This window comes from Siniperca chuatsi, linkage group LG21 (assembly GCF_020085105.1).
Source record: "Siniperca chuatsi isolate FFG_IHB_CAS linkage group LG21, ASM2008510v1, whole genome shotgun sequence".
Lineage (NCBI taxonomy): Eukaryota > Metazoa > Chordata > Actinopteri > Centrarchiformes > Sinipercidae > Siniperca > Siniperca chuatsi.
The window spans coordinates 13060967-13076924 of record NC_058062.1 but is presented as its reverse complement, the minus strand read 5'-3'; the positions used below and the strand labels follow the sequence as shown (position 1 = coordinate 13076924).

General features: G+C 41.4%; 1 protein-coding gene across 1 annotated transcript; it reads left to right on the top strand.

The window, feature by feature from the left end:
- Window positions 1–6734, top strand: proza (protein Z, vitamin K-dependent plasma glycoprotein a). The gene is made up of 9 exons (XM_044181755.1): window positions 1–166; window positions 2012–2150; window positions 2956–3110; window positions 3294–3318; window positions 3407–3520; window positions 3613–3747; window positions 4682–4797; window positions 4932–5049; window positions 5719–6734. Exons 2-9 carry the CDS (start codon window positions 2072–2074, stop codon window positions 6252–6254), a joined length of 1278 nt encoding a protein of 425 aa, XP_044037690.1. The 5' UTR covers window positions 1–166; window positions 2012–2071; the 3' UTR covers window positions 6255–6734.
- The last annotated feature ends 9224 nt before the right edge of the window (window positions 6735–15958 follow it).

The window sequence follows — 15958 nt, the reverse complement described above, 5'->3', positions numbered from 1 at the left end:
GGCTCTTCTTTGTCATTACACTCACCACGCGCAGTCAACAGTGAGAAGGTTGAGTGAGCAGGTTTAGATGTGGTCGTCATCCGTTGTTTTGGATCGATAGGCCCGATCCGTCCAGGAGGCTGCGGTGTGTTTCAGGACCAGCGGGGAAAGGGACCAAGCCGAGCCGGTACCGAGCATCTTTGTTGTTGTTGTTGTTGTTGTTTCGTACCGTTACTCAGACCCATGTTGCTCTGCTGAAGTGACCCGCCCTGAAAACAGAGACGGATTGTGACAGTTTTAATGTTTTTGTACTTGTAACGTCGCAGCAGCTTGTAGAAACGCAGCATCCAGATTATTACTGCAGCGGTGAGGTCGCGTCGCAGTTGTTCTGGCTCCTTCTTTGTTTTGTTACATCAGATGAGCTAATAATGCTATCAAGCTGGTGGAAGCTACACAGACATGGAGCTGCGTAGGCTGTCTAACTTCAAATAAACGCATTGTAATCTGCAAACGTACATTCGATTCTTTAAGAGGCATTCAGGATTTGTTTACAATGTGTACGCAGATTGTTTACAAGGCCCACCAATATGGCAGCAGTGCAGCAATGACCTGCTGCAGAAAAACTGCACCATCACTGATAGTATGAGGTAATTTACTGGGTCTTCATCAATAATTAAATAAACAAGCAAAACATAATAATAAGAAGAATTTAGTCACATTTACAACATGGTATTCATTTTTCTTTATATTGGGAGATTTGAATTGTCTTTGCAAAAATAATGATATTAATGGATTATCAGACCATTATTTATTTATTTATAATTATTATCAAACTAATCTTTATTATTGAATTGCATAGTCATGTTACATACAGTATATCCAAGCCTTTAACATACAGGTAAGAAAACAAATAAGTCCTTCAGACACTAAATCAATAATACCATATTTATTTTGATAATTTAGAGACAGAATACTGCAAAACCTAGAACACGGCTGCATGCTTTGGGAAATGACTGGCACTAATGGAAAGTGTAAGCAGAGAGTAGTTATTTAGCTTAAACATGCAAAACCACCAGTGTGATCCCTTAAGAAATCTTTAATTGGCGATTAGTTAAAAGATTTCTTCCTTTAATACATTAGTTGATTTGACAGTAAAATCTGTTAGATTGTTTCAGAATCAGCTTTATTGCCAAGTAGGTTTACACATATGAGGAATTTGTTTTGGTATTTTGGTGCTAAACAATAAACAGTAGAAATATAAAGAAACATAAAGCAAGTACTGCAGATCAAGAATCGTAACTATAAAATTGACAATAAGATATTAAAGAATATTAAATATATATATAATATTATTATTTATCCAGTATTATTGTCTTTGCTGATGAATAGTTTCTTAATGAACAGAGCATATTTGCAAATATTAATATGGCGCCAGAGATGTGGCCTTCATCTTCCAGTAAAACTTTAATGAACCCTGGGCAGTCCTAAAACTATAGTGTATATAGGCTATTGTGCTGTAAACATACAGTACACATATACACCACATAGCAATCTCTAGTAGCTAATGTGATTCCCCTTCAAAATAATATAACATTTTAGAAATGATGTTGAAGAAAGGCAAAGAATGAGGCCAATGATATCTGACATGTTGATGAGGTCCTTTAAACAAACTCTCAAGTAGCGCAGTGGTATTGACTAATGCATCCCTGCCAGAGAGCGCTCCCCCAACTAATCACTTAGAGATAAACTTAATAAACAAACAGTGAGCCACCTGCTGCCAAAAAGAGGCAATAACCGTGTGGTACCACATAAAGTGCACTAATAGACCCACTCCTCCATGATTACTAGCATTGATTTTCATTCTTTTTGAGTAAGTGTACTTAATTTGTTTGTGTATCAGGTTAGGTCGTATTTCATTGATATTATATATTGCTCCTGACTTTTTTCTTAGCCTCATATCCTTCTGCATCTCATTGTCATTTTTCCAGTCATCCTGTGCTTAATGTCTGTAATCTGTTTGTCTCGTTTGTAGGAGTACACGTTGATCCCTGCTGCGCCGACAACTTGACTCAGATCAGGCTTCAGTGTCACCATGCGCTCCTTGACCACATCTGCCGCACTGCTGTGTCTGCTGGTGGGGGCTGTGGCAGCCGTTCAGACCCCCCAGACAGGTGAGAGGGCTGGCATGGAGCCAGATGAGTCTGCAGAGCTCTGGCGATGGTGTAGTCTGAGCTCTAGCGAGAGGAAAGAGAAGGAGTTAAAGGAGGTCACAATGACAGCATGCTGGGTATGGCATGTCAGAGTAAGAAAAGAAGAAAAGCACTGAGTGGATGCTGTGTTTTTAAGAGCTTCAGGGTGGTGGCTTTATCAAATGCAGTAGGAGCTTTAGCCTCAGTGGATGAGATGCTGCATATTTGGGTTAGTTTAGTTCTGTTAGTTGGTTGCACTTTTGTTTTATTTCTGCCCTTTAGGTTAGGTTAAATTTTGCTTGACATCTTCAGGAGGATTACTGTCCTGTTTATTTATTCATCAACCAGTGTAGGAGAGCAACTAACAATTATTTTCATAATCAGTTAAAATGCTGATTATTTTCTCGATTCATTGTTTGGTTTATAAAATGTCACTGTTTTGCCAGCAGTCCAAACCCGAAAGATATTCAGTTTACAATGAAATACAACAGAGAAAAACATAAAATACTCAAATTTAAGAAGATAGAGCTAGAAATTTTGTTATTTTTACTTGAAAAATGACTTCAAAATAGTTGCTGATTATTTTTCTGTTGATCAACTAGTCGATAAATAATGAATCTGAGTCTCTGGAAAAAACAAAACAATGTCAATTTGTTGTATGCCAAGTAAGTTCCAGAGACCAAGAAAACCGGTACCCATGGCAATTAAGTAATTTAAATAGAAATAAGCAAACAAATTGTAGTATTTGTGAATTGGCAACTGGCCTAGACGTTAACTGTTCTTCCAGTGTTCTTGGACAAGCAGCACGTGAGCGCGGTGATCTCTCGTCAGAAGAGGAACGTCATCGGCAGTAACCAGCCTTCCAGCCTGGAGCAGGTTTGCATGGAGAAGGTGTGTACCTACGAGCAGGCCAGAAGTATCTTCCAGGACTCGTACCGCACGGTGAGCTGCAGGATTTCACTGTTAACTCTCTCCTCATTTCTTCCTCACTTCAAACCTCCTCAGTGCCTCTTCTTTGCTTTGTCCATTTCAGTCTGTATCTATTTCATGAATGCACTGTGTAAATGACAAGAGAAAACCATTATGCAGCTTCAATTGTGCACTTATGCATATTTTCTCTTACAGGATATCTTCTGGGCTGTCTACATTGGTAAGCGATGTGTTAAAATGATTTTCCATCACTGCACAGTCATTAGTGGCACATTACATCTTCTCAAAGACTTGCTGTCTGTGTTTAGACGGAGACCAGTGTGCGGAGAACCCCTGCAAGAATGGAGCCATGTGTTCGGACAGCGTGGGAGGCTACGACTGCGTCTGCAAGTCGGGTTTCACAGGGGTCCACTGTGAAAAAGGTGAGGAGGAGGTGTCTGCATCATCATTGTTAATTCGCTTCTCATTTGGTGTGTGAGTGCCCCAACCTTCCCCTTCTGTTTCCACGATGCAGACCTGACTCTGTGCACCCTGGAAAAGAACATGGGCTGCTCCCAGTTCTGTAAACCAGGCTACGTGTCCTACGAGTGCTCCTGCGCCCGTGGATGGAAGCTCAGCCAGACGGACAGGAATAAGTGTGAGCCTGCAGGTACGTCTGTTACGTCTGTTTCCAGTAGTAAAGTCCAACTGAAATTGAAAAATGCTTTTTTCCCTTCTACAGCATACATATCTTCTCTGTGTTCTCCTTTGAGAAAAAATCACAAACTGAAAAGGGAGAAGTTACATTTTTTGGTTTCATGATGGTGGCAACTATTTTTGCATTAATTAGACGGAATATCCTTGGTTCTCCATCTACGCAACTTTGTTTCCATACAGCCAATCAAAGCTTTGCATAAAGCAGTAACGTCAGCATTCAGTCATAGGCAGAACAGATGGTCACACTAACTAACAGCCAGACAGCAGTCTGCTACACTAGAGCCACAGACTTTGAACAACAACCCACATCAATGTTCCTGCTAAAGTCTCCTTCTCATCTAACTTACAAACATGAACACACGTTCATGTCCTGCGCCTTAGCTTGTTGAACGAGCCTAGCCCCACTTTGTGCCTCTCATGTATTAGCATATATTTGGGTCACAGAGGTAACCATCAGTTTCTCTAAAAGATAATTAAAATGTGATGTTTGAAAACCCAAAAGGTTGTTTAAGAACACTCACCATTGTTCTGAAGGTATTTCCAGAATCCCCAAAGACTTCTCTAAGGTTGGGGGTCAGGTTAAGCATCTCAGAAGACAACTGGTTGGGGTTAGGGATAAGGATTGGTTCAGATTTAGGTAAGAGGAAACACATATCGACACTGAAACAGTCTGAAACAACACCGGTGCTCAGCCTGCCAGCGGCTGTCAATCAAACACAGACACCGACACGCCCCTCCAGCTGGCTATTAATAATACATTAAAAACAAACAACAAACATTGACATTATTTTTTACTGCAAAAAGGGACAACTAAATGTGATGACTTTAAAAAGAGATGGAGAAATAATCTAATGAGAGAAGGTAATCATAACCATCTCTTCTCTCAGTCAAATTCCCCTGTGGTAAGGTGAACAGTCTGAGTCGGTGGAATGACAGACAGTCCAGCAACATTCGCAACAACTTTGAAGGACTTAGCTGTACTTCTACAGAGTGTCCCTGGCAGGTAGGAACACACACACACACACACACACTGTGACACATTACAGGTCACATCAATCCATTCTTTTGTAAGTCCCTCCAACAGTGATGCAGGCTCTTATTGCTGCACGTCATTGGGGTTCATCGTGTTGTTTGCAGGCTTTCCTGAAGAGTTCAGAGTCCACAGGTTTCTGTAGCGGAGTCATTCTGAAGGAGAACCTGGTCTTGACTTCAGCTCACTGTGCCAACAAATACATCTCCTTCAAGGTGGCTGTCGGTGAGTAGACAAAACATATACCACTGTTTCTTGTACTACTAATAAAAGAAAAAACAACATTTAATGATGCAACATTTATATATACGGACAAAAAATAACAACTCCACCTATACTTAGGAGATCACATGATACAAAATAAACAGCACATAAAGACATAAAATGCTTAATATCTTAAAAAAAGGACTGTACACCACAAAGGACATTTTCAATACGTATTTTTACATGTTTGCAATACCCATTTTTTAAATTGAGAAAAGCTGTGTACAATGTTGAGATTATACATGAGAAGAAACACATCCGTAAGGAGCCCAATTTAGCACCAGATGGAGACAACCAGGAAATAACATTGAACATATGAAGGCTTTTATATTGAAATCCTAATTTAAACCATGGGATGAATCAGCATTCAGTGTATATATCCAAAATATTTCATATTTACTATCACATAAATCACAGATAAATCTTTACATTTGAGAAGCTGCAATCAGCAAATGTTTGGCATTTTTGCTTAAAAAATTACTAAAGTGATTATTCAATTATCAAAATAGTTGCATATTTACTACTAATCGATTAATCGACTAATCATTGCAGCTCTACATGTCAGTATGTGTGCATGAGCTTGAGAAATGGCATCATCCTGAATGTCTTGTCTTACCTCCGCCTCCATAGGAAAGCGCAGCACCAACGATGAAGACGGAGAGCAGACGCTGCATGTAAAAATTGTTCACGTCCACCCGCGCTATGTGGAAGGTCGCCCTGAAAATGACCTGGCTGTGATTGAGCTCCGCGACCGCATCCTTTTTAAGAAAGAAGTGATTGCTGCTTGTCTGCCAGAAAGAGACTTTGCAGAGAGCGTCCTGATGACGGAAGAGTTCCCGGCCATAGTCACCGGCTGGAAAGAACCCAGTCAGGGTTCTTCTTTCCAGGGCCCGCTCACCCTCAACCAGCTGGTGTACAGGAGCCTGCCACAGTGTCTGGAGACCCATCCCAACCTGATGACCAATAAAATGGGCTGCACCACTCCCCGGACCAATGCCGACTGCACCATGAGCTCTGGCAGCCCCCTGCTCACCCTGTATAGGGAGGTGTTCTTCCTCACTGGGGTGGTCAGCCAGCCACCAGGGGCCGACTGCACTAACGGCTACATCTTCCAGAAAGTGTCGCGCTACCTCGGCTGGCTGCAGCCGCTCATGGGTTCACGTTAGGTGGGGCATGGAGAACATGGAGGTCACTGGTTATGGAAAATATAGGATAATGCAGGTGAATAAATACTAAAAACAGGGAATCAGAAGAACATTTTCATTGTGCATTTGTAGCTGAACCTCGTTTTGTCTTTCTGTCTTTTAATAATACTCATCTTCTAATGGAAAAATGATCTTTTTAACAACCATAAAGTCTCAATCTAGGTTTGCATCTTATCTGTCTTTGAGGACTTCCTCATTTATCCACAAGGTGGCTCTCTATTAACATAAACAGAGGCACTTATATGCCTACCAACCAGAGGGTCAGAGGCAGCAAAGGATACAGTGAATTATTCAGCATGTGTTTTGTGAAGTGGACATACCTTTTAATAACCTTTTAAGTGATGTTATTTTTAGCGACTACTGTACTGGTTGATATGCACCTTGTAACACTCCAGGTAATCACTGTTCTATAAATGTAATAAATCCTAATAACACACCGGACATCACTTCTGTCATTGTTTTAGGATGAAGTAAACAGTAGTGTTTCTGGAAGATGTTGAGGAAAAACAGTTTTCTGGAATGTCAATATCTGAACATTTGGAAATACCATTATATATTATAAGTAGATATTACAGAGCTCATAAGACCTATTTTATTTTCAAATTCTACATTTGAGGATATGCCCCTTGAGATGTGCCATCATGTTTTGGAAGGGGTCATCAAACACAAAAACATGAACATTAGCAGACAAAAACAACAACAGAACAGTATAAAGTCATCAAAACGGGCTCCTCTACAAACCCAGACTACACCCACCATATCACTATCACAATCTGCATGAAACAAACAAGATATATGCTATAATGAGTAAATAACTGCCTCACAAAGTAAAATAATGTCACGAGGAAACAAGACTAAGAGTCTACAGCCCTGCTAGCGGCTCTGTGAGGCTGTAATTAAGCACAGCGGTGCTTTGAACCGATGTTAATGCCAGTATGCTATCATGCTGATGTTAAGCGGGTACAATGTTTACCATTTTCACCATCTTAGTTTAGCGTGTTAGCATATAAACATTGGCTGAGTAGCACTAAACACAAAGTACAGCTAAGGCTGATGGGAATGTCATTAGTTTTGCAGGTATTTGGTACATAAACAAAGTGTTGGACTAATTAAAGTTTTGGATTACAGCACTGGATGAAAAGTTATTGTAATTCATACTGAGGGGGACATGAATGTGTGTACCAATTTTTTATGGCAATCCATCCAACAGTTGTTGAAGCATTTGACTAAAAAACACAAATGTCAACCTCATGGTGGCGCTAGAGAAAAGTCAGGGGATCACCAAAGTCAGTAGGCTTCATCCTCTGGGGAACATGAATGTCTGTACTAAATTTCATGGCAATCCATTCAATAGTTGTGGAGATATTTCAGTCCGGACCAAAGTGGTGAGCCAACTGACTGGATCAACACACCGACCTTGCTATCTCTTGGGCCATGCTGCTAGCATGCAGATGAGAACAAAAATAGTATAAAGGTAAATACAGTCAAAAACAAGGGCAAGCACATTTGAAAAAAAGCCATAAAGTCTTGAAGTTGTTAAAAGACATGATGGTGATTTCTATTTAAAGGCTCTTCTATTTCTGTTTATACCTATCGTGTTAAAACTTTCAAGCACAAAGAGGAAAGCATCAAAACTGCAGTTCTCATAAGTTTGATGCAACCGTAGTATCAAATGACAAGAACGTAGCTCTGACAATCTACCTCAACTAGTCGTATATTCCCTTTTTGTCCCCGACAATATTAGCTTGCCCTCACTGTCACATACCCCCGTGTTGTCTGGCAACATTTTCCCACAGACACTCGCTCTCTGCAGTCTTCTCACAGCCTCCCTGGTGAACAAAGCCAGGACCATGTCATGCAGGGAGAGAAAAGGAGAGGCAGAAGAATGGGCAAGAGAGAGAGTAAGAGACGCCACATAACAAAAAAAACCTGGCCTGCCACTTTTGATCAGGAGCTTGAAAAGGACAGCTCTGAAAGCTGGGGCCCACGTTGGCTGTTGCCATGGTACTCACCTAGGAGATGGCTCCTTGCTCCCAAAAATGGCTCTGCTCCTTTACTGGGCCATCCAGTGGAGATTAATTTGAGTGGAGCTCCTTCCTTCCTGAGTCTGGTCCTGCTCCCTGGACCTGCCAGCTCCATTTACATGCTCAAGCTTACATATACACAGAGATGCACAAAAACACACACTGAGCAAGGTAGCAGCTAAACTTCATCTGCTCTGAGCTGCTGAATTCAGGCTGTTCAGTCCTGTTCAATGCATCACCTAAATATCAAACAGCTACTGCATCGGTTTGATTTTATTCCCTGAATCGAACCTAAAATCCAAGCAAATGGGGAGAAGAGGACGTGACGTGAATGCTGAGAGGGAAAAAATAGCTGGAGAGGGGAGAGAAGGGGCAGAGTGAGAAATGTTTGACAGACTGAGAAAGCAAAGAGCTGAGATGAAGAGATGGCAAAATGGCTTATCAATGAACAGCAGGGACAGACCAAGAGACCTGGGATTTGCGATGTTGACACAGAAAAGAAGACAGTCATTGTGTTTGTGGATGAATTCATGGACCCACAGTATATTAGATATGAATAAAATGGCCTCAGAGAAAAATATTAGCAAGGCCATTACTGATGGAGGGAAGTGAAAGCACTCAATGCCGAAGCTTTCACTCTACACAAATGAAATGTTTCTACTGCTGGACAAAATTGCTGCAAAGTGTTGAAATAATTGAATTTTATCACAATGTGTCAGGCATGTGGGTACATCTGGCCAGTGTCTGCTACTAAATCAATAATCCTTTACTCTCCCCAAACCCAAAAAATAGTTGCATGCTGTGACCGCAAATCCTCCCTACCCTGTGTATGAGTGTGTGTGTGTGCATGCTTGTACATATGCATAACACATACATGCTTATTGTGTCTTGGGGGGCGGGGCGACATCAATTGACAGACATTGGGAGGGATTTATCTGTCTGCGTGGTGTCTGATTCCAAGCAGGGGGTTAGCAGTATGTCTGAGCATCGAAGGCAGATTGACTGAGTTAAAGTCTCGTGCTTTGTGTGTAATGAGCGCTCTGTTATCTGTGAAGGCATGCCTATGATCTTGTCCAGTAATCCCCCCTCTCAAAATCCACGTCCCCAATCTTTTCTCCCTTAGGACTCCACAGACACCGGGGGCTCTGCAGTCAGATTGGGTGGCAAAGCTTCTCCCTTCCACCCCACCCCATCTCAAACTCTGCCCCATGCCAGACACAGCAGCTTCCACTTGGTTGGATAATTGTGCATGAGGCTGAAGGTAACACAGGACCTCGAGAGGTTAGGGCCTGGACTGGGATGAAGTGGCTGAAGGAGAAAGAGAGAGACAGGCTGTGGACGTTTATATAACTCAGCTGTAGTCTCATTTCTCCCTGATATTAGTTGTTTAACAAGACTAAGGTCTACAGCCATGCTAGCTCCTCTGTGAGGCAGCATGGCTTAGCTTAAGCTAAATGCTACCTTCAGCATGCTAACGTCCTCACAATGACAATGTTAACATGCTGATGTTTATTAGGTATAATATTGACCATGTTCATTTCATTTGCTAATCACCACTAATTTCTCGTTCATGTTATATTGCTTACCATAATTACAAGCAGCCAAGGAGGAAAAAAACTTTCACGCCTACGTCTTGTAATTCTGAGTGTACAATATCTATACAACTGCAATGTCTCCCACTCGGTGAAAAGAACACTACAAGTGTCAACAAGCAAACAAGTGGTAACATAGCTGCAAGCCATTAGCAATTACATTGAAATACGTAAGATTTTTCTGTTCTGACGACATTGCATGAATGCAGCATAAACATATAGTACAGCTGAGGCTGATGGGAATGTCATTAGTGTTGCAGGTATTTGGGCATAAACCAAAGTACTGGACAAAATAAAGTTTGACCTGATGATGGTGCTAGATGAAAAGTTAACCTGATCCTGAGGGGTACATGAATGCATGTATCAATTTTCATGGTAATCCATCAAATAGTTTTGAGACATTTCACTCAAAACCACAAAAGTCAAACAAATGGTGGCACTAGAGGAAAAGTCCGAGGATTAGTGATGGGAATTATGGGTCTTTGAAGGGAGCCAGATCTTATGGCTCCGTTCCTTACCGAGAGCTGGCTCTTTCGGCTGCCAAACGGCTCGTCATTTAGTACCACTTCTACTGGTCACTGCCTCAGTTACTTTCTTATTTGTTGCAAGAAATAAATATGCAAGATTCTTCATCTGCAATACATAGAAATATTCTGTCATATTGATGGTTAAAGAGTGGGATATGTCATGTCATAATTCAACAACTCTAAACAAACATACTGCAGATACTTTAGTCTATTTTAGCCAACAATGCCATCCCTAAAGCCACACCACTAAAAGTCACCCAACCTCAAATCATGCTCTGCATAGCTGTTCAGAGCCATTGAGAAACCTGAGGAGCTGACAGAAAGGTCTTCAACGCTTACTGAATGAAAACAAGCATGCTATGGTCCATGTGGTGGTCTTTTAAGTGGTCACATAAGACCTCTGTGTTTGTGCAAGAAATGTATGCATGAATACTTCTGTGTATGTGTCCTGTCCTCCAGATACAGAACATGCAAATCTACATATAAGTTGTTTTAAGTTGACATGACAAGGTCACATTCAGATGACCTTTAGTATGTACCCTCCTTCTGTGGGGCTATGCTGCTTTGAAAGGTCATGAACTCTGCAGGTTTTTTTTAGTATTCTGAACGGCCAGTGACAGCCGGAGGGTCACCGTGATGAACAGATGAGGTCAGGATTATCCCACGAAACACACTACCTTCCTTACCTCAGTGACCAAGTCAGCACATTTCACTACACAGCACAGGCAAATTAAATGGAAACTAGCCTTTTAGCTAACTCTAGCACATTTACAGCAATGTTTATTAATGTGCACCACCACTGTTAAATAAACCAATATGTAAAGAAATTAAAAAGTGGAAAAACATGGGTAACATAAATGAGTATGTGTGTTAAAGGGGCACTCCAGTGATTTAGTATGGCACTTCCATAAAGGTAGGACTCACAAGAGACCAATGAAAGAATGGTCCAAATCAAAGTATCAGTATTTTGAGTAGAGCTCCAAAAACTGGATCCTACACTTCCCATAATGCAACTTGACAGCATCTTTTCGTTAAAACCCCTCTTTACAAGTAAACTCTCGTCTTTCTAACTCCATGTTAGAGCAGGCTTTCTATTAAACATTTGTTGTCTCCAAGCAAAGTGATGTCACTTGCGTAATTTTTTAATGTGTTTCAGAGCGCAAGGTGCATTTTAGAGGCATACAAAGTCAACTGAGAGACGTAATAAGGTGCTGTTAGAACTGAGGCTGGTCAGAGGTCAGAGGCTGAGCTGCCACACAAACACACACAGGCACACTGCGACACACACGGTCAGTGGATCCATTTCTAGCTAGCTTGCAGTTAATGTCTATACAATTGGTATCTTGACTGTTTGGGGCGAATTAACACGGACTGCACCAACAGTCCAGCGGTCAAATTCGTGCAAATGACACAAGGCTAAAATTCGCTTTGCTAAGACTTGACAAAGCTCATCCAGACCCACACAAGACAGTGGGCAGTTTCCCCATGATGAGTAAACTGATCTTGATGTTTAAAATCGGTGGAGTGCCCCTTTAAGTGGGGGTTTGTGTATTTATATGGACTGATACACTACAGCAGTAACCAGATCTACAAGTAAACCCAACATATTGCAGTAAAACTCTGTTAAAGGATCCCTACATTTTATTTGGTGTTTGTTTTCGTGTATTTAGAAAGGAACATTTGAATCAGACTTGATAAATGTCAGTATTTGTAGTATTTACAAAATAAATATTGACCTTTTCTCCTCACCAAACAGCTACAACTATTCCACTTTACATCCTCTACCACTGTAAGATACACTGTAGTGCATTTAAAATTGGATGTGTGTCTGGAAACAAAGTGCTCTTTAAAATTAGACTCTCTTCCTGCTAATTTTGGACACCTGCATCCTGTCATAGTTAATGCATCCTGTGAGGTCATAGGCTCTCATCCTGATGCTTGTCACTGGAAACAGATGTAGCATGCATGCCTGTATGTCAGCCACCCTGCTGTCCCTTCTGTGGTTCATTGTGTAGAGCCGAGCGGGGTCTTGACAAAGTGAGGGAAGGGGACATGTAATGAGGGGAAGGATGAGAGAATGAAAGATAAACAGAGACAAAACCCAACATTTGGAGTGAAAAATGGAGAACAACACTGAAGGAAAGAGACAGAGATGAAGAGAGTCTTTACATACAGCACAATATATACTGTATAGTACATAAACCAAAAGGAAACATGACAGACAGTGCCTGTGATGCTGTTGTTCCTGTAGACACACGACACCTTAAGAACATGTGCTCTCCTCATTAAAGGACAATAACTCACCAGGCAGAGCCAAAGTTAGCCTACTGCCTGTCTGTAAAGCTATATTAGTCAGCGACTGAGCCCCACACATGATCATACTGATACCTTTTACACCCTCTATAAATACTGAAGCAGGAGTTCTCCACTTGCTGCTTTTATCTGATGATGGCACCATAGATATGAATGGAAACATGACCACATGCACACATGCAGTGGAGCAGTCTGTTACAACATTACTGCTCCACGACAGAGCTTAAATAATGTGAAGAATATTTACAAAAAAAGGGGAAATCAGCGACCAAAAAAAAAAAAAACATGTTTTAGCTCACAGGCTTTGTCAGGGAAGTTACTTAAGCTTAATTTAAACAGGAAGTCTCACTGCGATCAAGATCTCTTTTGCAAGAGAGAGACCAAATTCAAAGTGTTGGGACTAACACATTACTAGGTAACGTGTTACAGTAACTCTATTGCTTTTGGCAGTAACTAGTAATCTAACGCATTCTTTTTTAAAATAAGTAACTAAATTACCATTATGAAAGGCTCATTACTTCGTTATTTTTTTAGGTGGCTAGGTAAAGAAATTCATTTTGGCCAGCTGCAGAGATGCGTAGTCTACACTTCCTGTTTCTTCTCACAAATTGATCTGATCTCCGTGGGTATGTTTGGACATGCATGATGTGGTTTGCGGTGGCGGACAGGTCAAGTTTCTTTTACGTGGAGATATTCTCACTATTTCTCTTTTGTCGAGCAGAAAGACAAGAACATTTTAGTCAAATGTAACTTGTAAATGTAAATGTAACTAAAAAGATTCTATCCACTGCTAAAAACAGCAATTCTAACCTTTCGAAGCACCTGAACAAGCAAAATGCCTGCACGAAGCTAACAAAGGAAGGCTAGGCTCACATCTATGTTTTTAGATGTGTATGTGTACTTTAAAGGGATAATTCAACATTTTGGGAAATAAGCTTTTTTTTGCTTTCTTGCCAATAGTTTGATGAGAAGATCAATACCACTCTCACATCAAATAGCTACTGCAGCAACCGTTTAGCTTAGCTTAGCATTAAGACAACTCTAACAATACATGAGTTTTACAAGGGCTATGTGCCAGGCCAAGAAATGCTGGTTGCCTGGAAACCTCATGGTGACAACGAGACTCCTGGCCAAGAAATAGTCAGGCACATAAACCCTGTTACACTGCACATTGTTGTTTTCACACTTCGGTTTTTGCATGGATTAGATGGAGTTAGAACATGTTAATTAGTGAGGTTTACAGGTGCTGGTAGGCAGATTTTGTTACCTTTGGACAGAGCCAGGCTAGCTGTTTCCCCCTGTTTCCAGTCTTTGTGCTAAGCTAAGCTAACCGGCTTCTGGCTCCAGCTACACATTTACCATACAGACATTGGATTCTTATCAATCTTCTCATCTAACTCTCAGCAAGAAAGCGAAGAAGCGTATTTCCCAAAATCTTGAATTATTACATTAAATCTGTAAGACAGAGTTGTGTGACATCGCAGCACTATTTGTCACACACACCAAAACACATGCCACCAAATGGGTCTAATTTGTCTTCCAAGCTCCACATTCAGTAACAACATGTTAATACACCTCTTAAATACACTATTACCCTACACCGGTGAGCTGTTCAGAGTGAGATGATCTTCCACACCCATTTATTGTGATTTGCTATGTGTGATAGTGTAACAATGTACATTATCTCTCACTGCTGATAACAAAGATAATGAGAATAAGGATGGTATTGATGAGGTACTGCCTGAGCCTGCCTGCTGATAATGAAAGAGCCATTAATCTCCTCAGTTGTCCTGTTTCGAGCAGTGACCCCCTCCCCTCATCCTCTTCCTCCCTCCACCCCCTCTTCCCATGCTGTCACTCTCCCAGCCTGCACCTGTCAGATTAGTCTCACATCCTCAGCTGCCACTCCATATGATACGCCTCCTTACTGCTCAGAGCCTGCATGCATGTCATCTCACTTTGCATGTATTTATGCGTTTGAGTGTGTGAAAGGGAAAGTGAAGGGGGAAGGCAATGAGAGGGCAATCCCATGCAGAATATGTGTGTGTAAAATGTGAGTGTGAGTGGTTGTTGATTCCCAGTGCCCCCCTTATGTTGCAGCAGGATTTGGCTTGGCACCATTAACATGCAGACGATAGAGTATAGATTAACACCCCCAAATCACTGGATTATTTGCAATCCCATAAAATGAGACCTAACTCATTGGGTGTGTGGAGAAGGGAGGTTTGCTTCTCTATTGTCTGATTATATTTTAGACTAGCAGCAGCATTAGAACTACCTGGTCAGGGGTGTCATGGCTGCCATGCTCTGCCCCTGCTTGTCAGAGACTACAGGGGTAACAGTTTTGGGAGCCAGTGCAAATTGTGACAACATTGCCACAAATCACTTCCACTGGCTCACATCATGCACCGGGATAAAGGCAGGATGGAAGTCCGGGGTGGGGGTGGAGGTGTCAGGGGGCAGTGGGGGCTAAACCACTGAAAGCCTCTCTGGTAGATGGACTGGAGCAGCTGAGTCGACAAGCATGTGACGAGAGGGAGAAATAATAAGCACCACAGCGGTTTGAAGCTGTGTCAAGTAGCCACAGATAACCAGAGTGAACCCGGAAGAGAGGCTAGATCACTTTCAAAATAAGAGTGTCACTTCTTAACAAAATGAAAACGTAAAACATGCAGAAGAAGAGAGGCAGGGATTATTGGTGAGTTGACAATATTCAAACAAACAGTAGCCTAAGTGAGAATGTCATGGCAGTGGGTCTTTGTGAAAAACTCATAACGCACATTTATGGCAGCACTGGAGGGTTGGTGTTTCGATCCCCGGTTTCTTCTGACTTCTGTCCGCATTTTTAAGTGTTGGTGAGCAAAACACTGGACCCTAATTTGCTCCTGATGGTTAAGCCTCACTCAGTGTCTGTGAGTGTGTGTGTGTGTGTGTGTGTGTGTGTGTAAATAAATGGGCGAATGAGAGACAAATTGTAAAGTGCTTTGGAGCACTACATTCATGCAGTCCATGTACGATTCCTTTCAGTCAGCTTGTTGTTTTGGGAAAAAAATGATTTTTATTATAGTAGCTAATATATTGACAATAAGCTGGTTTGATTTCTATTTTAAAAAAGGAGGCTATGTGAATGTATCCTAAGAACTTTATTCTGAAAGATATAACCGGAAATTGAGTTTCAATAGTTTAACGTGAGATTATATGGCATATGT

What these genes read in the sequence shown, in the direction of transcription:
- proza (XM_044181755.1), top strand. Translation starts at nt 2,072, where the DNA reads ATGCGCTCCTTGACCACATCTGCCGCACTGCTGTGTCTGCTGGTGGGG. An exon ending in GAATAAGTGTGAGCCTGCAG is followed by an intron (nt 3,748 to 4,681) that starts GTACGTCTGTTA and finishes CTCTTCTCTCAG; the next exon opens with TCAAATTCCCCTGTGGTAAG. An exon ending in CTCCTTCAAGGTGGCTGTCG is followed by an intron (nt 5,050 to 5,718) that starts GTGAGTAGACAA and finishes CCGCCTCCATAG; the next exon opens with GAAAGCGCAGCACCAACGAT.